The sequence below is a fragment of the Tachysurus fulvidraco genome, chromosome 15 (genome assembly GCF_022655615.1).
Source record: "Tachysurus fulvidraco isolate hzauxx_2018 chromosome 15, HZAU_PFXX_2.0, whole genome shotgun sequence".
Taxonomy (NCBI): domain Eukaryota; kingdom Metazoa; phylum Chordata; class Actinopteri; order Siluriformes; family Bagridae; genus Tachysurus; species Tachysurus fulvidraco.
This window is the reverse complement of record NC_062532.1, coordinates 7070606-7098382: the sequence shown is the minus strand read 5'-3', so window position 1 is coordinate 7098382 and position 27777 is coordinate 7070606. Positions and strand designations below refer to the sequence as shown.

The window sequence follows — 27777 nt, the reverse complement described above, 5'->3', positions numbered from 1 at the left end:
AAACACAAACACTGATCAATATTCAATACATTCTCATGCATTCCATTATTAATACTCAGGTATCACTCGTTCCTGCTCTTGGGTTGTGAGGGAAATCTCAAGAGCTTCATAGAGGCATGAATATACTCTAAAACTAAAAACCAGTAGAGTGACATACAGAGTTAAATTTCACCCCGTAACTAGAGTTTATATAAATAATAGATCTTTCATAGTCTTAAACACACAAACACTAAAATGGTTTCAGGTGAAAATAATTACAAAAGAAAATACAAATACATTTACAGAATTTGGTAGACACCCTCATCCTTATACAACTGACCAAATGAACTTTAAGGGCCTTGCTCAGGGGCCCCTGGAGAAGCAGCTTGGTACACCTTAAGCACTGAGATACTACTTCCAAGCATGAACAGTTTTCTCTGAAAATCCCTCACAGCATGAAAAATAGTTTAATAAAGTAAAATATCACTTTTACTTTCCTCACAACAGAGTCCAGGATAATGTAGCATGGCACAGGGAATACGTGCAGATGTACAGTAGACCAAACAAGACCAGGAGAAGTTGAATAAAGCTCAAAATATCACACTGCTTTAGAGCACCTTTAAGCACTGACTGTAGTCTAAGCCTAAATCTTACACAAGTTTATGTCTTATTCCAGAGCATTCAACTCAAGAAAGATGCTGTGTATATTATATACTAGACAAATATTAAACCTTCACAGGGCATTAGGGTGATGCTCTTTTTCTCTCTCTTTCTCTCATCCCATCCACGCTGTAGTGTTCTAATGAATTCTAATGAAGTGTGCTGTGATAATGGATTGTGACTCATTAGCATTATGTCATAAAGCTATATATCAATTTTTTTTTACTGTAAGTGATATGCATGTTAAAGACAATTACAACATTTGATGATGTGTTTTATCACCTCAATTGGTAATCTGCCTTGTTCAAGAAGGACACATGCTTATAAGGAAGCCAGTCTGATCCTGGAGTGGAAGTGTGAAGAGTTCACGATAACAATATTGTGCCTCTTAATCATCGTATAACAGATTATTGTTCCACACAAAGTGCACACACAAAATCGCTCTAACACGCTGTCTCCTCCACAACTGAATTAATTCCATTCAGCAGAGAGATAATGACAATGCCTTTCTCTCTCTCTCTCTCTCTCTCTCTCTCTCTCTCTCTCTCTCTCTCTCTCTCTCTCTCTGTGTGACACACAAACACACACATACATGCTCACACAATTACAAGTGTACGAAGGGGGTCAAAGGAGTCCGTTTATACTACAGCACAGCATAGGAGCAGGTATAATGGAGAGAGAGAGAGAGAGAGAGAGAGAGAGAGAGAGAGAGAGAGAGAGAGAGAGAGAGAGAGAGAGAGAGAGAGAGAGAGAGTGGGAGGATGAGTGAAAGCAAAAAAGGAAAGTGAATAGACAGAGATAAGCACAAAAGAAGGAGCAAGATATAGATAAAGAGAGGCAAGGAAATTATGTGAAAGAGAAAAATGTACATGGCAAAAAGGAGCAAAAGAAAGAAAGAAAGAAATAAAGAAAGATAGAAGGAAAGAAAGAAAGAAAGATAAGTGACAGTGTCACACAGAAGGGCTTTCTTCATTTCTATTTTTCTTCAGAATAATAATGAAGACATTTGAACACAATAAAAGTCTTAGACAAATCAGTTCTGCTGATTTGCATTGTTTTTGTAAAAGAGCTTCAGTATTTAACACACGCTCACTGGATGCTTCTCCTAAGTTCTAAATGATAATTACCTGTTTGGGGAAACAATTAAATTTTTAATTTATACTATTAGAGAGAGAGAGAGAAAGAGAGAGGGAGAGAGAGAGGGGCGGGGAGGGAGAGAGAGAGAGAGAGAGAGAGAGAGAGAGAGAGAGAGAGAGAGAGGCGCAACACATAATAACAGATTGTATGTGTGTGTCTTTGTGTGTCTTTGAGGATGTATGTTTTTGAGTGTGTATGTGTGTGTGTCTTTGAGTGTGTATCTTTGAGTGTGTGTGTGTGTGTGTGTGTGTGTGTGTGTGTGTGTGTGTGTGTGTGTGTGTGTGTGTGTGTGTGTGTGTGTGTGTGCTCTCGCTCAGCGTAATATTTACTTGGGTTTTTCCAGAGATTGTGTTTATGACAGAGTGATAATAATTCAAAGGAAAACACAGGGTTCATTTATAAACAGCCAAATTAGGAACTACAAAGAACAGGTGCACACAATAAAACAAAGAAATCAGTAAAAGTAGGGTCAGGAACAAAACAGACACCAATACAAAAGCACAAATCAAAGCACCTTGACAAATGTGCTCATGTAAATAGAGCCAAAAATACACACTGTTATAAACTCCCAGTCATCTATAACATGCATCAATATAAACAGATTTAATAATTAATTTAAATGTGTACATACATGCAATGATAGAAATGTGCATGTTTAATGTAAAAGAAACGTTCATTTAAACACATGCTATTAGAATACATTTAGTACTTTAAAAAAAACACTCATTAATATAAACAATGTTTAATATAAAATATTATAAAATAAGAATATGGATGCAATCATATCACACCATAAAAGGTAACAGAGCATGTGAGGAAGCATGAATTGACTACTAACAGTCAATGAAAGAAAACAAAAGAAGTGGAAGCTATTGTGACTCTCTTCTGTGCCAGAAGAAATATATAGCAGTGTAAACAGCACCACAATATTTCAAGACACATTATAGAAAAAGTGAATTAGGTTTCAGTTCATTTGGGTGAAAAGAAAATGATCTACAGTACACTTTTTGTGATCATGGACACCAAGCATGTCAGACGGTGCTGAATCAGTGTCACAATAATTCACGGCATAAGAAAATGTTTTCCTCTGAAAAAAACCAGACTAGACATCTTTAATCAGCTGAGGCATTCATTTACGGCTCATGGCTACACGCAGTCCAGTCAGTCCTCTGCTTCAAAGGCAACATTTCCTGAATGATTTGTTTTATTTGTCTTAATGTATGAGTTTGGCTTTCTCTCATTAATGTCTAAATTGTTAAACGTCTTGGTTTTAAAACCTAGCATAAGAACGAGTTTTTATTAAACACAACAAAGCACATATAAAGCCACTCAGTCCCTTTGGATCAGGGTGTATGTTAAATGATCTTATTTGTTAATTAACTTCGACAATTAATTTTATATACATTTAGGAGCACAAATAGGAAAGAGAACTGGAAGTATTTTCAAACTTGCAGGATTTTTGTGAATATGAGATAAAGAGTTCCATTATTTGATATTAACTGTGTCTTAAATCAAGTGTGTGTGTGTGTGTGTGTGTGTGTGTGTGTGTGTGTGTGTGTGTGTGTGTGTGTGTGTGTGTGTGTGTGTGTGTGAGAGAGAGAGAGATAGAATTCAGTGTAAGAGCGCCTATACAAACACACACAGACACACGCACACACACGCACGCACACACACACACACACACACACACACACGCACACACACACACACACACACACACACATGCTCACACAAGCACACACACACACACACACACGCACACATGCACACACAAGCACACACACACAAACACACACACACACACACACACACACACACACACACACACACACACACACACACACACACACACACAATAGAATAGCAGGATGGAAAATCCAGCCCTGTGGCCTTCAAGGTGTTGCCATGGTGATGGGTAAAGCCCATGACTAGCAAAATGCCAGCAACTGCAGGTAAGAAAAAACAAGAAAGCGAGAAAGATTGAGAGAGAGAGAAGGAAACAGAGAGAGCGAGAGAGAGAACATAATACATGCTCAATGTATGTCTGTCATCCGGCCTCCTTTATACTCTCACTTTATCTGTCTCTCTGTTTCTCTTTCTCTCTGTTCCTGTATTGCTGGTCTCAGTGTCACCTGTTTATCATTCTGTGTTACATTGAAGCAGAGAATTGTGGGTAATGAGTGTTTGCTGTAGCTGCACTGTTGGTCACACAGCACAATTTCAAACCAGTCAAAGGCTTTGTCCCAAATCCACATACGTCTGTACTGTCATATTATTTTACCATGCTTGTCCACAATTTGGAATCAAGCCATGGAGAAACTGGAACATGCACACACAAACACACACACACACACACACACACACACACACACACACACACACACACACACACACACACACACACACACACACACACACACACACACGCTGCACTCCTCCTTTAGTCAATCAGAGATCAGCAGCAGCCAATCAGCATTTGAGAAACATGGGACTATTTATAGCTTCCACCCACTTACAGTGTTCTGAGACTTAATACTAATTTACACCAGGGATCGTGTGAGAAAGGGTTAAACTCTTCACAGACAGAAAAGAGACAGGGGAAATTATATGATTTAACAAATTATATTAGATTTGAATTTTATTCTCTATTGTGTGTGCTAGTGAGTTTGCGTGTGTGCGTTAATGAGTGTTTAACACACATGCTTATACACAACACAAACACACACAGACTGATCAGATTAGATTTATCCTAGGAAGGGGGAGGGGCATCCCTGGGAGTGGGTGTGGTCTCTTTCAAGATGACTCCACCCCATGCACAAAGCACAGAACTCCCTTTGGGAAAGGATGGATATCATATACTATTAAACAGCCACCAGAACCCACTGTATATAGTAATACCTCGAGGTACGAGTTTAATTCGTTCCGTGACCTTGCTCGTTTCTCAAATTGCTCGTATCTCAAAGCAATTTTCCACATTTAAAGTAATTGAAATCCCATAAATCCGTTCCAGCTCGCAAAATTCCACTCCAGTTGTTTTGTCTATGTGTTTTGAATATGAAAAATGTGCAGTACCTGTATTTATAAATGACAAACATTGTATAAAAACATACAATAATAAAAGAGAATGTTAAAAAAATAAACTGGTTTTACTTTGCGGAAGATGCGCACGGAGGTTGAGGGAGGAGTAAACAGGCGGAGGAGTTAAGAACTTTCGTTCACTTACTCGCTATTATACACTCTTAATGCTACTTTACAATTAAATGGAACTTAACTAAACTTCACTAAAATTAACGAACTTACCTGAAATTCTCTTAACTTAACTGAACTTAATTGCTACAATTTCTGTTTCCTTTACATTCATTTTGCTTAATTTTCTTCATCGCTTTTCTCTTCACTTGCTTTTGCCTTTTTTGTCACTCTTTCCTCACTAACATCTGCCAGTCATTTGAATAAAAACCTGTTCGGTCGGCATATCAGATGCGGTGTAGTCGCACAAGTTAAAATTTTTTAACGGATCCATCGCTCAAAACGGATCCAAAAATCCGCAGATGGTCGGCCCCTTACGCAGCGACTTTGCGACTCTCCATATGAAATGAATCACTCCGGTTTATCGGCCGTCGTTTGTCGTGTGCAGTGGAAAGGCGGCTTTAACTGAGTGAGACACGGGAAGCTGAGGTGGGGGAAACAGAGGTTGTTGGGGATCTTTGTTTCTGCGGCGGTGGCTCGGATGATCATATCTCAAAAATTTGCTCGTATCTCAAGGCAAAAATTTGGTCGAATCACAGCTCGTATGTCAAAAAATTTGTATGTCAAAGCATATATATATATATATGTATATAGGAAGAATGATGGAGTTTACCTTTCCTACGTGTTTTAATTTCCTTTATGATCTGTTTAACTGTTATTTTATGATAGTGTAAGGGTGGGAGGTATTGCTGCTTTCTAAAGGTCTAAAACCTGGTATCCTTGTCTATGTGGTTTTCCTCCAGGTTTTCCATCTACCTTCCAAAAAAAGATGGCTTGGCTATGTTAAATTGTTCCTAGTGTGTTTGTGTGTGTGTGTGTGTGTGTGTGTGGGTGTTAGAGAGAGAGAGAGAAAGAAAACTGTCAGTGAAGATAAATGAATAATACCGTACATAATAGCGTACATAATCATTATTTAGATTTTTTAAAATATGAATTATGCCCTTGCCAATTTATTAGGAACACGTGAATATTCATTCATGCGATTATACAATCAGTCAATCATGTAGCAGCAGCAGCAACAATGCAGAAAAACCTGTACACACAAACCACAAACATAAAAAATTTGAGTGTGGTATTGTTGTCGATTTGAGTATTTTAGAAACTGCTAATCTGGATATTTCATCCACAGGATGGTGAGGGAAAAAAAGTGGTTTATTTCCGGCCAGATACACCTAGTTCTTGAGAGAGGTCAGAGGAGAAGCGTCCGAATGTTCTGAGCTGCCAGGAAGGCTACTCTAACTCAAATAACCACTCTGGTGAACACAAACATGGTGAGCACAAAAATATCTCAGAAAACATAACACTTTAAACTTTGAGCAGGATCCTGTCAGCCTGGAACAGGAATCTAAATATTTATTATCTATTAGTGACAGCAAATATCTACTATAAAATCAATAGGACACCCTGTTCACCCATCACAGGGCTGGGGGAGGAAATTGGAGAACCCCCAACCTTGGAGGTGCAAGTCAACCCAAATGACGACAAACTAACAACATAATTAGCATACTTAGTCATTTTGATGTTGAATTTTTCTCAATCCACACTCAGTTTCTAAGGATTCCAGATGTTACTCCAGATGAATGAGAGATATCTGTTTCCTTGTCTCTTCTCTAGTGGCCTACAAAACACCCCTAATTCCTTAGAGGCTTCATCCTGAACGCAGCGTTCACTCTGCGCAATAATGAAACTGACGCCCTCTGACACTGTCATTGTGTGTGTGTGTGTGTGTGTGTGTGTCTGTGCGGTTACAGGTATAAATAGTCAGACGCAGGAGAGCGGCAAATCAGAGGGCCTCGCTTATGGCTTCAATTATAGAAGTGGGCTAATTAGATCGCCTTTATCTAGGGACTGATGTATCCTCGTTAAATCCAAATTCACCGCGGACGTTATGGAGGAGAGCAAATACTGCATCCACTTCATGTGTGGGTGGGTGTTATTCCAGATCCAAGTCTCTCAATGTCTGGTATCAACATCTCTTTCTCTTTCTCTCTATTTATTTCATTATCTTTCTCACAAATTCTGTGTCCCTCTCCATTGCTGTGTATATCTCTCTCACTCACTCTCTCTCTCTCTCTCTCTCTCTCTCTCTCTCTCTCTCTCTCTCTCTCTCTCTCTCTCTCTCCTTAGTGATAAATGAAATCAGGATTTTTAGTTTAGCCATTTTTTCACGTTTCTTCCTTCTTCTTTCTTCCAAAAGGAGGTGACTCATTCCTCGCAGAGTGGGGGCATAGTCAAACACACATTTGCAGGTGGGCAGGTGTGTGCGTGTGTGTGTGTGTGTCTGTGTGTGTGTGTGTCAAACCAGGAAACACAAATAAGATAAAACTAATTCATTCATTGAATCACATAACTAATTAATCACATTGTTATTGTTATTATTGCTGAAACTCCAGAAACTTGCTCGAATTCTCACTTAAGGGTGCTTAAGCAGGAGAGTATGGCACTGATGAAGCAAGAAGGGCACATTCTGGAGAGCAAGAGGGTAAACTTATGAGAAGTTAAGGTTAAGAGAGCATTTTCAGGTAGGCTAACAGCATATTTAAGGAAGCAAGTGCTTTTGAGAGCTCTCTCGTATCAGAGCGCAAGTGCACTAGAGTGGTTATTAGAGCAAGGCTCTCTGTTTAAGACAGGGCAAGAAAATAAAAGGCTACCGTGACGTTTTTTTATGCTTCCTTTCGATTCCTTTTAAAAATCTCTTCATTTCAGAGCAAAAGACTGAACGGAAAAAAGGAAGAAGAAAAAAGAAGCTGTACTTTTGAGCCAGGGATGAAAATATATAAATATATAAATGTAATGCCCTGGAAATCCTGCAGTAGTAAATCCCAGTCCGAGCTCTCGAGTCGCTTCGCCATCGCATGCCTGGAAAACTTTTTTTTTTTTCAATAACTTTTTAAATTTAGCAGGGGGTGGAGCATTCCAACTGCCAACAAATCAGTTTTATTGCTACTAAAATGAAACATTCTGGAGGGAGATTTGATTTGTGTGTAAAATAAAGCAGTGTCACATATGATCTAATCTCTTCACTTCCTTTGGTAGTCGCTGCACATTACAAGTATTTGCATTTGCACTTTTCTCACATTGCTGGACACGCCCACATCTAGTCAGCAACGCTGGCTGTGGCTCATGTCACTGAAAGTCAACAGCTCTCATTGAAAATAAATGATCTCCACAGTGCTTTTGCTTTCTCTTGTAGTCTCTTGCACACACTAATACTGACATCTGAAAATGCAGCTAGCAAACGCAGCATTCTGGCCACATGGAATCACTGAACTTGATTATGAGACAAAGTTTTGTTACAGTAATAAGCTGTATCTGTATCTGTATCATGACAAACACAGCTTCCTACGGAGAAAACACATACCCATTATCTCCTCTAAGAACAATCAGGTTTTTTTTCTTTATTGCTTGTGTAGTTTTTAAAATTCTCTAACAGCCAAATTACATTTTTTTCCTCCCATCATAATTTATTTTTTATTTTTTTGGCATAACGACAGTTTTGTAATCCAGTATTAAATCATGAGCGACAAGAATGTGGCAATAAACGTTAAATGTCGCTTGTGTTGAATCAGATAGTATTTAAATCTAATCTTTTTTTTATCCGCTTGCATTATTAAGCATGCAGTTTTTACCCAATCCATTATTATCATCAAGGTTTTATATATATATATATATATATATATAAATATATATATATATATATATATATATATATATATATATTTTAATTGTTGCAATCAGGAGCACTGAAATCTTCTTTCAAACCCCTAGCAGTAAAGACTCAAATGTAATCACTTTCTGCGATAGCTTGTATTTGTATATCACATAATGCAGGAATGCTTCACAAAATGGCGAAATCCTAGAGGAACTGACATTCGATACATTCAAACTTCATAGATTACTGTTCTTAAAAAAGAAAAAAGAATCAATTAAAACTCTGACCAAAATAATGAACTCGAACCAAACTTAAATCCAAAAGTAGCATCAGGTCTTTAAATAATTATGATGGAATTAATAATCTTCTGCTGCTTTGAATATGGCCGTACTTGCTGCTAGGCTGAATATATCGTGCTCCATTAGGAACAGAGCCAGATATGGACTGTTTACACTGCAAACTTCCAGCATGACTCAGAGGTCAAGGCTCAGAAAGAGCTGAAAAGAGTGTGACCGGTTCAGACAGGAAGAACACTGATCACAGCGCTCCCCTTACACACTACCGTGCTGTCCACCTCACTGATAGCAGTAGAAGAATCACGGACCTTCTGCATCCCAGAGACAGATAACCGGCTCGGGGAAACAGAGACACAGCCAGGAAGGAGGAAAGAAAAATAAAGGATACTCACATCTGATGCCGGACCTTTATCTGCTCCGGGACAGGAGAAAGTGACGAACTCATGACAGCGCTTATGCACCACAAAACAGCAAACTGAGAGAGAGACAGACAAAAAACAAACAGAAATTAGAAATCTCGAGGACAAATTCAGCTCAGGATTTCGACTGAGTAATTTCTGATAATGAATGAGACTTGAGAATGAGTCTGTTGAGTGTTTTGTTTATGGGTCTGAGAAGATCTAAAAGGAGTAAACCTTATTGATCAATTCTTAACAAAAGAAAATTATTCAGACCCCCGTCTGTAGTTAAAGTACATCCATCCATCCATCCATCCATCCATCCATCCATCCATCAAGTTTAGTCCAAAACAGAGTAGGGTTCACATATAGAGGTAGTGTGAGTTCACTTGAACTGAAAAAATACTGCGATTCCAGTGACTGTGAACGTAGCCTGTATGTGTGTTTAAGCCAATGAAGACGCAGAGAACGATCATTTTCACAACACACACTTACTGTACCGTGCATGGAGGGCAACGCTTTGGGACAAAGACGAGATGGGATGTGGTGAGAAGAAGAGAGATGTAGCTGTGCATAACAGCACCCAAATAATAATAAAGAAAGAAAACTAAGAATCTGATGAGTTCTGATTCCAAACGTATCCGTGTGCAATTGTGATGATATAAGATGACCGTAAATGCACTGGGATTCGATACAACACTGCCAGGGGAGACACCGGGAACAAGCACAGTAGGATTCAGTTTTGCCCAGTGTGAAATCCGAGACAAGTTTCAATTGGTTTGGTTTGGACTATGCAGAAAATAAGCAGGTGTGCAAAGTCACAACATGTCATGTCTTGAACCTGAGAGAAATTGCTCATTAGGCTGGAATTAATAAATAAAAAAATTATTCTGCTAATCTGCCCAACACAAATGATTAGACGTTCAACAAGTTTTGATCCAATGAAATCTACTCTAAGATGGGTGCCAAGCAAACCAGAGCAAGTCGGTGTCACTGACTCCGAGAACATATAATATTCCATGAATATTCAAGGAACCCCAAGGTGACGTCTAAAGATCTACAGCCTGATTTTTGCACTGGCTAATGACTAGTCACTGCTCATTCAGAAGGAAGCAACAACTCTACTACAAGGCCTGTTTATTTGATTAATTGTGAGATTATTACTTATTTATCTATAATTGTGTCATGATTAATTTCATGATCCCAGCATGTATACATTCCGGTGGCGCTGCTCTGATGCAACCAGGTCTACCTGTTGCTTACCTTACATGGCTTTACTTTGCTCATATGTACAGGTATCCATTTTCTGGATCACGAAGTTTTGCCCTGGCCCTTGTTTTTTTATGATCTTTCTCTTGCACCGTATTATTTCAATTAATGGTTAAATCAAATATTTTCAAATGATTTGTAAAAAAAATTTTTTTTTACCAAGTTTAACTGTTTAGTGCAATCTTTTTAAGCACTAACAAAAAAATAACAAAAGTTAACATGGCAGATCTCAGTATATGTGCTGGTGGATGGATGGATGGATGGATGGATGGATAGATAGATAGATAGATAGATAGATAGATAGATAGATAGATAGATAGATAGATAGATAGATAGATCTGTATATCTATCTGTATCTATTTTTAAAGCTTTCTGATGCCACTTAAGATCAAATCCACGCAGAAATACACAAAGGTTCACAGCCTTTCATCGCCATTGCCGCTTCTGTGAACTTTCCACCTCTGGGAAACATGAGATTACGACCTCTTTCTCCATCAACACCTCTACTGAAACTGACACTCTCCTCGATCTGATAGCGCACTTTTCTGTAGAAGGCGGTGAATGGCCGGTGATTAGGCGAGCACCAGCTGCTGAGTGCCAGAGTTTTCTCTACATTTTGCTGGCAGCCATGGAGTGCGGTGTGCTGTAGTGCTTCTGTGAATAGACAACACCGCCAATGGCCTTGGGGCACACATGCACATTTTGTTAATATCAGTGCTTTTGAAACCATGTGGTGTATCTGTGCCTGCTGTTAACAGGTTTTCATGGGCGCATCTGCTTAATGGTAACAAACAAATAAAAAGAAAAGAAAAGAAAAGAAAAGGCTGCTGGGAGCTGAAAAAATGGCATGGTTACAAACCAGGATCCACACATTAATATTATCTACAGTGTGTAATATTAGAAGCAAAGTATTGATTACTGTCCTACCGTAAAGACCTACTGAAATATATATAAGTGATGTGACATACGGCTAAGTATGGTGAACCATACTCATAATTCGTTCTCTGCATTTGACCCATCCAAAGTGCACACACACACTGTGAACACACACCCGGAGCAGTGCGGCGCCCGGGGAGCAGTTGGGGGGTTTGGTGCCTTGCTCAAGGGCACCTCAGTCGTGGCCGACCCGAGACTCGAACCCACAACCTTACGATTACGAGTCACACTCTCCAACCATTAGGCCACGACTTGCCCCACACGCAATATACTGTACAGTAGACTTGTGTGGATATGAAGCTGACATCACACATGTCCAAACAGTATTCACTTTGAGAATGACTTACTACGGCAGGTCAAATCTAACAAATGTCCCATGTTTTAATCATAAATCTGGGTTACATGCTCTCCATGGCCTGACCTCTAATGTCCGCGAACCCCACAGAATAATTAGCTAACCTTTGCAGCTGCACAGTCAAGCATTTAACCATTTTCTATGTCTGTCAATTGAACAAGGCCCTTTTCCAGAGGTGGGTAGTAACGAGTTACATTTACTCCGTTAAATTTACATGAGTAAGTTTTTGAAAAAATTATACTTCTAGGAGTAGATTTAAATCACTATACTTTTTACTTTTACTTGAGTAGATTTGTGAAGAGGAAACTGTACTCTTACTCCGTTATGTTAGGCTACAATGAGCTCGTTGCATTTCTTTTTACCTCTTTGGTATTCTACGCATCAATTTTATTGTTTTTTTTTTGACAGAGAGAGAAACTTCCGCTAAGGCTCTACTACGTGACTGTGTTTCACCAATCAAAGGTAGTCACGTTACCATACTCAATCTCAGCGGCGGGACGGGTAAGTTAGCAACACAAACCGTCGGCAATGCACACGGTGAAGTTTAATAGTGACGTCACTGAGTGATTTTTTGGTGAAATAGTTTGTTTCTGCATGTTTTCACACACGTTTTACGTTGACCGTTGTGCAGTTTTCTGTTCAGCATGCCTGGTATGAAATGTGTGTGTATTTCCTTCTGTTGTTCTGTCACTGGAGACACACACACACAGTTTATGAGAATTTATGGGCTGCCTCGTTCTAGTTCTGCCTGGTAAAAACGTATAAAGGTTTGGAAATTTGTGTTACTTGTGCGTATTTATTTTTTATTCATTATTATTTTATTTATTAAGTACTTGCATTTACCTGAATTATTTAAATTTTAGCTATTTTGTGATTAATTAATTTAAATTTAGTTTATTGATTGGATGAACCATAATTTGCCTAAAGATTATTTTGTATTTTTGTCTGCCTGATTGTTGTCTTGTGTTAAAAAATAAATCAGACGTTACTCAACGGTTACTCAGTACTTGAGCAGTTTTTTCACCAAGTACTTTTTTACTCTTATTCAAGTAATTATTTGGATGTCTACTTTTTACTTTTACTTGAGTCATATTATTCTGAAGTAACAGTACTTTTACTTGAGTACAATTTTTGGCTACTCTACCCACCTCTGCCCTTTTCCCAAACCCTCATAGCCGCCCCTGTGCTTGGACCACAACCTCCTCGGGTACGATATGCAAAGAAAAGAATTCCTTTGTGCTGGCGATAATAAAGGCTTCTACTGTATGTGCCAATTTCATTCATTCATTAAAATCTCCACATCCATGCTTTAATTTCTAGTGGAAAGCAATCCCAGAAGAGTGAAGGTTAGAATAACAGCCAAAATCCTAAATCTGAATTAAGATGTTCAGAAGGGTGTGATGATCAGGAGTTCAGTGAAAGTCTATACATATAATATATAGAAAATATCATTATGCTTAATTGAATTCATTTATTTTACATTATTTGCCAGATGCCCTAATTCAGAACAACTTTCACAATTGAGCGTTATGGGCCTTGCACTGGGCACTGGGCCCAGCACTGGCAGCTTGGTGGATTTGAACTCACAACCTTTTGATTGGTGATCAAATGCCTTACCCACTAAGCTACCACATTCCCACTTTTTAACCTTTCATATCTGAGCAGACTGGGTCTCACTCATCAAACCTTCTACAAACAAACTGTCTCACAAATTTGCATTCCTGCAAGGTACACCAACTACAAACTGGGCTTGTGGTGGGGAAACTGCTTAACATGATCACTAGCCCTCTTCCACATACATCATACTGTCAATCAGCCACGTTACCCAGCAGTGTTTTTACCTGAAGTAAATATGCTAGAAGGAAAGAAATCTTTAGTTTTAGCATGGTGAATCTGGCACACTTCTCTCTTTTTATCTGTGTTGGATCTCTGTGCTGGTGAAAAGAGCAAACTTTCCTGTACCATATGGACAGACAGTCAAGTGTGTTGGTGCCACACAATTCAGCTCAACACCTACACACCCTGTCTGTCTCTTCCTGTCTTTCTCACTCGCTGTCTGAACACTTTCCAATATCGGGAATGGAGAAATATTCCTCTAATAGATATCCTTGTATGTATTTCACTGAAAAGTGTTGAGACTAAAGCAGATCCTGTGAGTCTCTCGCCTTCTTTGTGTGTGTGTGTGTGTGTGTGTGTGTGTGTGTGTGTGTGTGTGTGTGCGCACGTGGGTGGGTGGTGACAGGTGCACCGAGTGTGCGTTAAAGGTTAAAGCAAAATTCCGCCTATAAAAAGGTAAACACACACCGCAAAAAGGACACACACATCCTTCTTGTACTCGAACAGTTTTACTCATAACCTCATATTTCCATTAAAATAAATTAAAAAAATGAATATATAAATAAAATCGGCCCCTCCCAATACCATCATTACCGCTTTACCTTCTGTGCTGAGAAATTCAGAGTGAAAAAGATATAGTGAGAACTGGAGAGAGTGTAAAAATGAATAGAGAGTGCCAAGTTTCATTGGAGATGAGATGATTCAGTGTATTGTAGCTATGCCAGAGCAGAAAGATAGACCAGGAGAAAGAGAGAGAGAGTGAGAGAGAAAGAGAGATAGAGAGGCAGAGAGAGAGAGAGAGAGAGAGAGAGAGAGAGAGAGAGAGAGAGAGAGAGAGAGAGAGAGAGAGAGAGAGAGAGAGAGAGAGAGAGAGAGAGGGAGAATGAGGGGGTTGGGGGAGTAGGTAACAAGTGCCAGGTTTAATTGCCGTTAAGCATGCACAGTGTGTGTGCATTAGATCGACCTCCCCCACATCGAGCGTGCTATTTATTATTTAATGGCGTCTTTAATTATGAAAAAGCGGACCGGCCTCCTGCAAAGGTGACAAGAGCTAGTCAAGGCACATGGTCACCTTTCACCCCTCAACACCCAGTTTACATCTGACCTCCACACTGTCAAACACACCGTCCAAACATCAGATTATTATTATTTGCTGGTTACAAATATATCAAAGGGGATTATTTTGTACTTTTATGAATCAGTGAATAAAAGCAAACCAACGTTCATGAGAAAAATGGTTTGGTTTGAGGAAATGTCTTTTCTGCAGTTTCATGTATTAGTTTCATTAGTGTGTGTGTGTGTGTATATATATATATATATATATATATATATATATATATATATATATATATATATATATGTATAGGCGTATCAGTGGAAATCATATACAGACAAAACATAGAAAAAGATAGAGAAAGGGAGATTGGGAGATTGGTCCACGAGACATGTCTTCTGTGTGATACGTGACAGGGAAGCGTACAAGAAGTTCTCTGGAGCACATTTTTAACAACAGTTTTGACAACGCAGCATGTTTTTTAATAATAAGGCAGAAGTATTGCAACAGAAAAAACAACAACAGAAAAAAACAAAAGGCCAGACTTGATTTTCGGTAAAAGGCAGACTTGTTTTTGGGGAAATGAGGGCGGGTCACGGGGCGATTCTGTAGAGTCAGGGAAAAAACCCAGACAGTTCAGGTGGATTGACGTAAGAAGGTATAGACGCACCTAGAGGTGCCAGGGTATATATTGAGGAGATTCCTTTGGAGGGGGCTCTTGCTCTTGCTCTTACTTGCTTGCTTTTTTGTGTTTGAACTTGGGTGGTTTGGGGATGCGCTGTTTGGGTCTTTCTTAGTTTTGACTTAGAAGTTTTTTTCCTCCTTGAGCTCAATGGAAGCAGAGGCTGATCAGCACCAATTAAGAGTTTTGCTCATTCTCATCCAGGTCTGAAAAGTCTTCTTATTATTCAAATACAATATTAGTATTAAGTATAAAGTTTAAAGTATTATTATTATTAGTATTAAGTATAATTATTTTAACATAAAATGTGAAAGACTATTATTGACTATTATTTATTATTGACTATTAATTTGGCTGTAATTCACCCATGGGATATGTCCACTTGGAGGGGGGTTCTCCAAAATTTCCGACATATTTAATGGAACCCCAGATGGGACTTTGTAAGGGTTAGCATGATCTGCGTCCGGAACCAGGACCACTCTCTCAGGAGGGTTACAGAGGCCGGCCATAATATTAAGGTAAGCAGACGCCTGTTATATTCAAAAGTCTGTGTATAGTGAATCTGTGGCCTGACAGGGGAGGGGTGGCCCTGGTGAGGGAGGCAGACAACTGTCAAGAACTTTTAAGGGTAAAATAAAAGAGCTGGATGAGAAATAGCAATTAAGTAGATAGGGGATTCGGTTCCGGTTTTTGGGTAGATTTAAGGGTTCCTGTTCTGGTAGTTTCCCACTACCTGTCTGTGTGTCATTTTATATATTTTTATATTTTTTATATTTTTAGTATAAAGGTTGCCACGTAACAAAATCTACACAGAGGGTAATAGTTTACATCCCACTCCTCTGACCATCCGTAATACATCAGCTGTGATTAAGGAGGTGAAATATAGTTGTGGGAGTAATCTATGAAAACAACTGTATTATTTATTATCAACCTTTTTAAAAAAACTCAACAAAAAACAAAACTTTAGATCCATGCTCACGTTTGGATTCAGAGGAAGCATGGTATGATCCCATGGCATCACAGATAAGCTGTGTGTGTGTGTGTGTGTGTGTGTGTGTGTGTGTGTGTGTGTGTGTGTGTGTGTGTGTGTGTGTTTTCTCTACACCGTTCTCATTATACCAACAATAAAACCCTGTGATATAATCCATTGCTCAACCTTAATAGTTTCACTGTCAAGCTATTAGTAGATAGTCATTAAAAGGGACAGATTTGGCACTGGTAAAAAAAAAAAAAAAAGGTATGAATATGACAAAGAGAAATGTGGCTCTAGAGTTGGCTTATTCCTGCCAGCAAAAAATTAAAACATTCTCTTGAATGTAATTCTGGCTACTGCATGCTTACTCTAAATAACAAAACACCATCTGGAAATGGGAGCGAGCATGTAATATTCTGACGAGATTGTCTCTCCAATCAAAAGGGCAAGAAGGACCAAGTGTTTTGATTTCCGGTGCCGCAGCATAGCAGATTCGTATGTTGAGCTTAGAACAAAAAAGGATTCTTGGCAAGAATCACATTCAGAGTCACCAGAGGTTAGAAACTGTTTTCTTTTTTTTGTTTTGTTTTGTATTGTTTATCCGATATCGCTTGTAATTTTAACTGCTTATATTGATTGAACTGATTCCGGAATAGCAACAGCTATTTTCTATTTCCTAACCACAAAAAACATTTAACTCCATTTATTTATTTATAGAACACACACAAAAAAAATGTAATTAATTAATTATTTCACCCCATATAGTTTCTGTATGATTGTGGATGTGCATTAAAAAAATACAACTAAATGTTAAAGCTGCTGTACTAACAGGATGGCTTTTATTTTGTCTTAATGCAAAGGAATTTAATTGTGCGTTAGATTAAGATTTTTTTCATGATCTCTTTAGATTAGCACTAATACACAGTGAACCGGATTAAGAGCCAAACCCACAACACAAGAGCTCCTTAGTGACCGAGACACACCCACAGCGTTTGGCTAATTGCACAGTGCTTTGTGGTGAGTAAAAATATTGTTGAAAATCTGAAGAACTCTAATTTATCCTGCCAGAAAATGCACATTATCCCATTCAGTGTTTTAGAAGATTTGATCACACCTTCACCTGGAGCTAGAGTTCAAATCTAACAATGAAACCGTGACTGAATTTAGCGTTATCTGAACGACACACGATTCGATCCCTAATACACATCTATCTGTGCAATGCAACATACATTTACATGCATAATAAAGTGCCATGAAATATTTATGAGTGTATTTATGAGGCCACTCTCAGGCCCCAGTTCGACACAATTCAATTAGAAAAGTGAAACGGCCTGCTGTTGCTCCTCGCAGACTCCGCTTTGTAGTGCAGTTGTATCCTCAGTGCTTGCAGAGAAACACAAGAGCACACCCACACACTTAAACCCCAAACACACATACACACTTAAGTGCACACTCCCACAAAGACACCCACACATGTACATATCTACTGCTGGAGAACTGTAAAGCTTCACTTGATCAGCTCTGATTACCGCAGTCACTGCAGCTCAGGCCAAATTCCACTCAATCCCGTATGCTTCGATTCAATTCCACTGACTTCTCCTGCTTATAATTCTTTTGGTGAAGCTTAACAATAACAGATAACAGGTAACAGTATACGACTAATCATGCACTAATACTAGCAATAATATTTACTTAAAAAAAACTTTTTATGGGTCCATGCTTGGAATCATCATTAGTTCATGTTTAAGTATTAATTCAGATTATTATATAGTTATTATACATTTTTCACAGAATTTTTTCTCCACCTGAGACCAATAATTCAGTAGTTTGGTCAAATATAAAAGCTGTTATTCGAATCTGATGAACTCAGAGGTCAGGGCCCGTATTCATGATCCTAGTGAGGTAATTCTAAGAAGGCTCTTAGAATTGTGGGTGTTTTCCCTTGAAAAAAAAATAAAGAGAAGAGCCTAAAAAAGATAAAAGTTATTCATGAAGCATCTTCACCCTTAAAAGAGCTCTTAAGGTCAAAAAGTGTTAGGAGTAGAGATGAGGACTTTTAAGATGCTTAAGAGTCTCTTTAGCAGAGGAGAAAATGGCCTGAAGGTAAAGAGGGAGAAGAAATGTATTGTATACAATATTTAATCAGGATAGTGAGTTAATAAGATGCTATAGATTAGATCGTGTAGGGATTATTTTCATATTAGAGATAACACAGCACAGAAATAACATATATATATATATATATATATATATATATATATATATATATATATATATATATATATATATATATATATATATATATCACCCTTATCTTTTTATTGAACAGCCAATCACACTTTTCAAAAGAATGTATCATAAGTAGTCATGGGGTTTTTGTATTTTCCTTGCTCACTGTTGCTCTGAGATTGGTCCTGAATCACTCCTAGTTAGAGTTTTAAGATGAAGTAGGAGCTCTCTGAGATCATTTTTTATGAATACGGGCTCAGGTGTTCACTTCCTCTGCTTGTTGGATTGGCTCTTGTTTCCCATTTAAAATTTTAGAACCCATTTATTTGCTAATATATTCGTTATATCAGGTTAAAGGATTTTGTGACGTGTTCATGGTGATAGGTGCCATGTTATCAATCTTCTTCTTATTTGTATAGCACTTCTAACAATTGACATTATCTCCAAGCAGCTTTACAGAAGTATAGAAAGAGAATACAAATTGTAAAGTTTAAAATTAAATTATTATTCATCTTTAACTTTTATCCCTCATGAGCAAGTGGCAACGGTGGCAAGGAAAGAAGAAACATGAGGAAGAAACCTTGAGACTTATAAGGTAACCTCATCCTCATTTGGGTGAGAAATTAAAAAAATGTAATGGCTTAGTTTGTTATCTTGTTTATGTTCGCACCTCCACGGTTGGGAGTTTAATTCTTGTCTCTAACCTGTATGCCTCGGTACTCCATTTTCCTCCAAAACTTAAAACTCTACATTAACTTTGAAAAATTAAGCTGTTATGGATTATAGTTTCCAAGAGAGATTGGGCAGGAGGTAATAAGCACAATAAGCAACAATATCCGGAGCTAGCAATTACAACTAGCAGAGCATAACAACAATTTCATCATCAAGCAGTTGATCAAAAATCCTAAGACATTTAATCTGGAACAGATTTGACAGTAAGAAGTAAGAATGAGACCTCAGTAATAAGCATAATTGCAAATCTATCAGTTGCTACAGAAACAAAGTGGTAAGTATTACGACAGCTAGCTTTTAATGTGTACAGTATAATTAGAGTCATTTTCATGCTAGCTAATATAGCTAGGCTTAGCTTATGTTTTTATATGCTTCCCGTTTGCCTTATGATAATGAATAAGTATTTAAGTGTAAATAAGTACAACCAGTATACTTTCATTTTTCTTTTAACTTAAACTTAAATGAATTTTAAGATGTAACTCATACTTTAACTTTTCCTTGAGTTAATTTAGGCGCATAACATCTATCTAAATGTCCCTGACTGAACACAGTGTTAATTGGGGTGGACAAATGATCAGAGACCTGTCTGGCTGTCTCCAGTGAATCTAAACAGCCACCTTGACTGGTAAATGAGACACAGACGAGTGTCCCGAGTGACTTCTGAGTCCTTGGAAAGTCCTTGATCTACAAAAGACCCCCTCACACAAAGACACGCACATACAGAGCCAGATTGATAGGCGCTATGTGTAATATAATTATCCCAGGTCCTCGTTAAAAGGAGGCCAACGTTAAGGCAGAGGATATTTCAGTGTCTGTCTCTGTCTGAACACTTTAACACCAGCAGCAACGAGGACAGGTGTACGTGAGAGACACTAACGCAACACACACATGACTCACATGAGCGGTGAGATGTCGCAAGCATGACTCGGGTCAAATTTTGGTAACTTGAATTTTCAGAGAAGGATTTAAACATGTGCAATGTGGTAGTAATACCATAATTTTTTACAGAGATTTTTGCTTTTCAAAATAAAACCTTTATGTTCTATTGGCAGACCATTTTCTTCTTTCTAGAAATACTTAAAATAAGCAGGATTATCAGCCCATAGAACACAGCAGTTTCAAGTGTTTTAATATAATTTTCTAACTTTTTATTTAATTCTCGATCAAATTAACTATAGTCATGGTACATATAGTAATATTTGCTGTGTCGAAGGCCTGATTTATTTTCTGTAGAAATGAAAGAAAACTATTAATCAGCCCAAAAACTAATTTCCATTTGCTCCTTGCTAAAGCCAATAGTAAATACATGATCATCCTGTTGCTGAGAGTAAGGACAAACTGAACCTGATAAATACAGTAAATTAAATTGTCGGTTATCCAAACAAATTGTCTGGTGTGAGGAAGATGACTGCAATATGTACGTTAGATGACCAGTTGGAACAGTCATATCAGGTCTTTAATCATGGCGGTCATCGGCATGGCCGTAGGTGAGCTTGAATCCGACAGCAAACCGAATAATCTGATAATACGTCTTCGCTAGTATTTAACGTTGGACGGCTCTGAGAATCTGCATGGTGAGGTAACTTTGTGATACTATTATCACCATTACAGTCTAAAGAGTCATGCTGCGTTCACAATTAGCAGTTCTTTTTAATTCGTTTGAGTCTGGTTCCTCTCAAGGTTTCTTCCTCATGTTATCACAGGGAGTCGTCACTGTCTGAGACTGGATTGCATATTAGTGAACTGAAATAGTGATAAAGCTAATGAAAAAATAAATAAATAATGCTGCTCTGTCGCATCTGTGTCTAGTATCAAATGTTAAAGATGCTATACAAATAAAATCTCTCTTATTGTGCCTGGCTTAACTCCAGTGTTTCACTGTCTCTGTGTCCTAAACATCATTGTAAATTACACATACGTCTGAGTTTATTCAGCATACAGGAGCTGAGACACGCCTGAAGCCACAAGCTAATGGTTTTCGATATGAAACCCCTCCAGAACCCACCTTAGGATTAAGAACAGGCACACAGATGTATCCATCATTATTGAAATCTAAAGAGACACCTGGAGCAAAGGAGCATGGGACATAACTCTAGTACAGGAAGGATAAATGAAATGTCGCCTTACTGAGCTGTCAGGCTGAGGCTGATGCTGTGGCGAATGTGTAGTAGACTCGTTGTTTATTCGGTTCATTTGCATTCTTACATAAGCCAGATCTGCTTTGCATCCAGTTCACTCAGCTTGCATTTACATGTATTCACTCACAGTGAAGCGCAATTACTGTATACAAACACGATATTGTGTGCGTTTGTGCTTTGACAGAGATAGAGAGAAACACAGAGAGAAATTGTGACAGGAAGAGAGTGAAAGAGGAAGACCTGCTGTCCTCCTGTCATATATCCCCTCAGCGTATGGCGAGCTTCCCAGCACAGGGTGCACTCTTCGTACTTTTATCGTGACGTGTTCTGGCTCTGGCTTCGCTCCTGTCTTCACCCCGTCTTATTTCCTGATTGTTGTTCACCTGTTCTCTCTCTAGATCTTGAAAAGTCTGGCTATTTATGTTCTCCTTTTCCTCGTTCTTGTCAAATTATACTGCTGCACTTGTCAACCTTGTTTTCTTTGCCCATTTGTATCTGATTATGGATAATGAAGTTGCCTTCATGTTTGTGATGATGATGATGATGATGATGTTTACTGGTTTTACCCTCAATAAATGAATGCAGGCTCTAAGCATTTAATCCACTCACTTTACAACCACCGTGGGGAATTATTATTATTCTCGTTCAGAAAGCATGGAGTTTAAGTTAAAGTCACTATTAGCCTTTTAGTGATGATACATTGTCTATTCACGTCTTTTTGTGTCTTTGTTCCATGTGAAGTTTTATCATGTATTTATGTCTAAGCCAGGATTCCACAGTGCTTTATTTTCTAGTTCTGTAGTTCTTGGTTTTAACCCTCTGTTGTTATCCTGAGCACAATAAACACTGACTGATTAAACACTATACATTATGTGTAATAGAACACTGAACTCTATAGCTAATAGAACACTTAACATTGTGACTGATAAAACACTGTGCACTGTGAATAACCACTGAACACTGTGACTAATAGGACACTGAACACTGTGACTGATTAAACACTGAACAGTGTGACTAATAGAACACTGAACACTGTGACTGATTAAACACTGAACACTGACTGATCAAACACTGAACACAGTGACTAATAGAACACTGAACACTGTGACTAATAGAACACTGAACACTGTGACTAATAGAACACTGAAAACTAACTGATTACACACTAGGACATAATAGGACACTGAACACTGTGACTGATTAAACACTGAACAGTGTGACTAATAGAGCACTGAAAACTGTGACTGATTAAACACTGAACGCTGACTGATCAAACACTGAACACTGTGACTAATAGAGCACTGAACACTGTGACTGATTAAACACTGAACACTGTGACTAATTAAACACTGATCACTGTGACTGATTAAACACTGATCAAACACTGAACACTGTGACTGATTAAACACTGAACACTGTGACTAATAGAGCACTGAACACTGTGACTGATTAAACACTGAACACTGTGACTAATTAAACACTGAATGCTGACTAATCAAACACTGAACACTGTGACTAATAGGACACTGAACACTGTGACTGATTAAAAACTGAACACTGAGACTGATTAAACACTGAACACTGTGACTAATAGGACACTGAACACTGTGACTGATTAAACACTGAACACTGTGACTAATAGAGCACTGAACACTGTGACTGATTAAACACTGAACACTGTGACTAATTAAACACTGAATGCTGACTGATCAAACACTGAACACTGTGACTAATAGGACACTGAACACTGTGACTGATTAAACACTGAACACTGTGACTGATTAAACACTGAACACTGTGACTGATTAAACACTGAACAGTGTGACTAATAGGACACTGAACACTGTGACTGATTAAACACTGAACACTGAGACTGATTAAACACTGAACACTGTGACTGATTAAACACTGAACACTGTGACTGATTAAACACTGAACAGTGTGACTAATAGGACACTGAACACTGTGACTGATTAAACACTGAACACTGTGACTAATAGGACACTGAACACTGTGACTGATTAAACACTGAACACTGAGACTGATTAAACACTGAACACTGTGACTAATAGGACACTGAACACTGTGACTGATTAAACACTGAACACTGAGACTGATTAAACACTGAACACTGTGACTGATTAAACACTGAACAATGACTAATAGGACACTGAACACTGTGACTGATTAAACACCGAACACTGTGACTAATAGAACACTGAACACTGTGACTGATTAAACACTGAACACTGAGACTGATTAAACACTGAACAATGACTAATAGGACACTGAACACTGTGACTGATTAAACACCGAACAATGACTAATAGGACACTGAACACTGTGACTGATTAAACACCGAACACTATGACTAATAGAACACTGAACACTGTGATTGAGAGAACCAGATGCACGAAGAGTGAAACCTAACTACTGCGACTATCAAAACCACAACTATAGTGAATGACAACAATGATGATGTTACTCTGAGGGACAGAGAGTGAGATGGGTGTAATGTGTGAGATGTGATGTTGAGAGTCATTTGTTCTCAGCGAGCGAGAGAGAATAGAAAAATGAGTGCTGTTTGATTTTGCCCTTTAATGCCGGTGGTAATGGTCGTTATGCAAGTAAGGAGAGGCTGCCTACGCAGTGCGAATAAATATAGCAGGATACGCACTGAGCAGAGAGAGGGGTCAGAGAGTCAGCGGCAATACACAGCTGTTCTGAATTCACACCCATGCACGCACATACACACACACACACACACACACACACACTCATACACTCTGCTTTAACACTGCCTACAGCTAAGCACACTTCAGGTGTCCTACGCTTGTACACTGTACACTAACATGAACTCTTTAAACTTCATCAGCTACAGTAACTGTGTAAGACATCAGACACAAATGATCTATTTATGTAATAGATGAAGTGAAAGATCTGTGTCTAAAAAAGTGTTACTTCTGAGGAACTGGAAGCCACGCCCTCTTTCCTGGAACTGACACACACAAAGACCATGTCATCTTCATGATTACTGAGACCAGTGCAACGAGTGTATTATTTGTCTTATACCACAGCAATTAGAATTGGAATATATTAATAAACACGTCATCACTTACGCTATTGTTTGCACGCACTTCCGTTTTCGCTGAACCTGATGCTAAAGCTGCTTTCAGACAATGTGAATTGTAAAACACGGGGTTAAGCTCTCTGTGAAAAGCCTTGTAAAGTGAGATAGCGGGAGTTATTGCACACACAGTTCCCTAAATTATTCATGTATTTTAGCAAGTAAAATAATGCAATTCTTCAAACAATGTAAAGATTGTGTGCAAACCATGCAGTTAGAGTCTGATATCAGCTTCAGTATGTGCATCAGTGTAAACGTGAGAGATCAATGATAGAGCTTTGAAAAAAAAAACAGCTCATTTATCTCTCTTTCTTATCTTTCATAAGACACAATACACAGCTCGTTGCGCTACACAGAGAATACCTCGGCTACACAACCTAAGCTGGAAGACTTGTTGACACTGGAGACTCCTTCCATGAGTATAAACATCTCAGACTGAAAGCATGACAGTATCAACAATGATATGTTTTTTTCTATACTAACTAACACCATGTTATTTAAATGAGGTAATAGCAAACAGGATGTAGATCGTCCACGTCCAGTTTCCTGTGAATGAGTTGTTGCTATAGAAACAATAACGTATTTTATATGATTACCTATCATTTGATTACAGTCAGTGCTGCTGTCAGAGTTGCTGTTATAAAAAATGAACCAAGTATAATGTTTAGTCTATGCACTATTTTCATATTATTTTTATATATACACAGTATATGTGATTATTCATCTCTCCATCTTGTCCTGGTCTCTCTGTTTTTCCCCTGTCTTTCTATTCCTGTCTTTTTCATCTCTCTTCTGTCTGTTTGTGTCTCTTTATATGCACTGAATAAATTATGTGAATGTCAGAGTTACAGTCTGCGTGGAAACTACCAGAAACACTGATGCCGTAGGTGAAGTTCTGCTCTGTGTGTGTGTGCGTGTGTGTGTGTGTGTGTGTGTGTGTGTGTGTGTCAGCTCCACAGCAGCGAGAAGATGAGGCTTTTTCTCTACACGACCCTTGGCCATACCTGACCACCCACACACGCTCACACACACAAGCAAGTACACACTCACACACAAGCTCACACACAAGCAAGTATACACTCACTTACACAAATACGCACACACACAAGCAAGTACACACTCACACACAAGCTCACACACAAGCAAGTATACACTCACTTACACAAATACGCACACACACAAGCAAGTACACACTCGAACAAAAGCACACAAACTTACACACACAAACATATACAAACTCACAAACAAAAGCATATATAACCTCACACAAAATCACACAAACACACAGAGGCATATATACACTCACACACAAACATGTACACACACACACACACACACACACACACACACATACACACACACACACACATATATGCAGTATGTGCACATACTCACTCACTCACTCACTTACTCTCCATCTCTCTCTCTCTATCTCTCTTTCTCACACACACACACACAGAGGCATATACACACTCACACAAGCATGTACACACAAACACACACACAGGAATATACACAAACACACATACAGTGCAGGACTCCCGGAGGTGTGAAAGAGCAGAGAACGAAAAAGCGAGAGAAAGAAACTGAAAATGGAACAGTGAACAAAACTAAGAGACAAAAATAGAAAATAAATATGGCCGTTAAAATAATTGCAGACGGAAGAGAGAGACAGAGTTGGACACACAGAAGAACACACTTTACTCTTTGCTCTTGTCTCTAAGGACTCTCTTTTACTGTGTGTGTGTGTGTGTGTGTGTGTGTGTGTGTGTGTGTGTGTGTGTGTGTGTGTGTGTGTGTGTGTGTGTGTGTGTGTGTGTGTGTGTGTGTGTGTGTGTGTGTATCCTTAGGGTAGAAGCCAAATCCAGAACAGTGATCACCATGCACACTGAACCAGAGAGAGAAGCAGAAAGATGGCAGGCAGACAAGGACAGAGCTAGACAAACAGAGAGAGAGAGACATACAAGACTAAACAGAGAGAGAGACAGACAGATGGACGGAAAGAAAGACAAATACAACATGAGACAGAGAGACAGAGAAGGAGAGAGATAATGAGACTGTGCTGATGAGTGTGTGGGTGTGTTGAGACAGAGAAAGCAAGATTAATAGAAATGGAGAGCAACAGATAGACAGACAAGGAGAGAGCAAGAGGGAAAATGCCCATCACTCCATCTATCTTGTTACCTAGCAACTAAAGCAGCCAGGTGCGTTATGGGTTAAATACAGTGGCACAACTATACCTTCATTAGCACATGCGCACTAACCCACCCACATCTTCATCAGCAAAGCTACATCATCGCCTTCACTAACATGCCCACACCTTTAACACACCCTCACCTTCATCAACACACCCGTAAATTCAACACACCCTCATCTTCATCGACACACCCTCATCATCATCAAGACACCCTCATCTTCATCAACACACCATCTTCCTCAACATACCCTCATCTTCATCGACACACCTCATCTTCGTCAACACACCATCACATTCATCAAAACACCCTTACCTTCATCAGCACACCCCATCTTCATCCACACACCCTCATTCTTCATCAACACACCCTCATCTTCATTGACACACCCTCATCTTCATCGACACACCCTCATCTTCATCAACACACCCTTATCTTCAACCACACACCCTCATCTTCATCCACACACCCTCATCTTCATTGACACACCCTCATCTTCATCAATACACCCTCACCTTCATCAACACATGCTCATCTTCATCAACACACCCTCATCTTCATTGCCACAAACTCACCTCCATCAACACACTCTCATCTTTCACACACCCTTGCCTTCATCAACACACCCTTACCTTCATCAACACAACTCATCTTCATCAACACAGAAACACCTTCATCTTCACTAACACACCCTCACTTCATTATCTCATACTCACCAACACACACACACACACACACACACACACACAGCTACAACTTCACCTTCACCAACACACCCTCACCTTCACTAACACACACTCATCTTCACCAACCCACCCTTCAACATCATCTTCTATGGCTTCCATAACCCCTTCTACACATGTTCATCTATATCAATCACCTA

General features: G+C 38.8%; 1 protein-coding gene and 2 long non-coding RNA genes across 5 annotated transcripts in view; 2 read left to right on the top strand and 1 right to left on the bottom strand.

The window, feature by feature from the left end:
- The window catches only part of prkcbb (protein kinase C, beta b), a 91953-nt gene that overhangs the window by 56044 nt on the left and 8132 nt on the right, over positions 1-27777 (bottom strand). For both annotated transcript variants that reach the window (XM_027171769.2, XM_027171768.2), the window contains exon 3: positions 9363-9445. In XM_027171769.2, the coding sequence (XP_027027570.1) occupies positions 9363-9445 (83 nt within the window). The remainder of the gene's footprint in view (positions 1-9362; positions 9446-27777) is intronic.
- LOC113659159 lies at positions 3583-8431 on the top strand. Of its 2 annotated transcripts, XR_003444592.2 has the most exons (4): positions 3583-3728; positions 6152-6293; positions 6774-6948; positions 7220-8431. It is a non-coding gene; the product is annotated as an uncharacterized LOC113659159 (long non-coding RNA). The 2 variants fall into 2 exon arrangements; XR_003444591.2 differs by having other exon boundaries at positions 6774-8431.
- On the top strand, positions 15900-22521 carry LOC125138602. The gene is made up of 4 exons (XR_007137813.1): positions 15900-16018; positions 16918-17029; positions 17381-17490; positions 21757-22521. It is a non-coding gene; the product is annotated as an uncharacterized LOC125138602 (long non-coding RNA).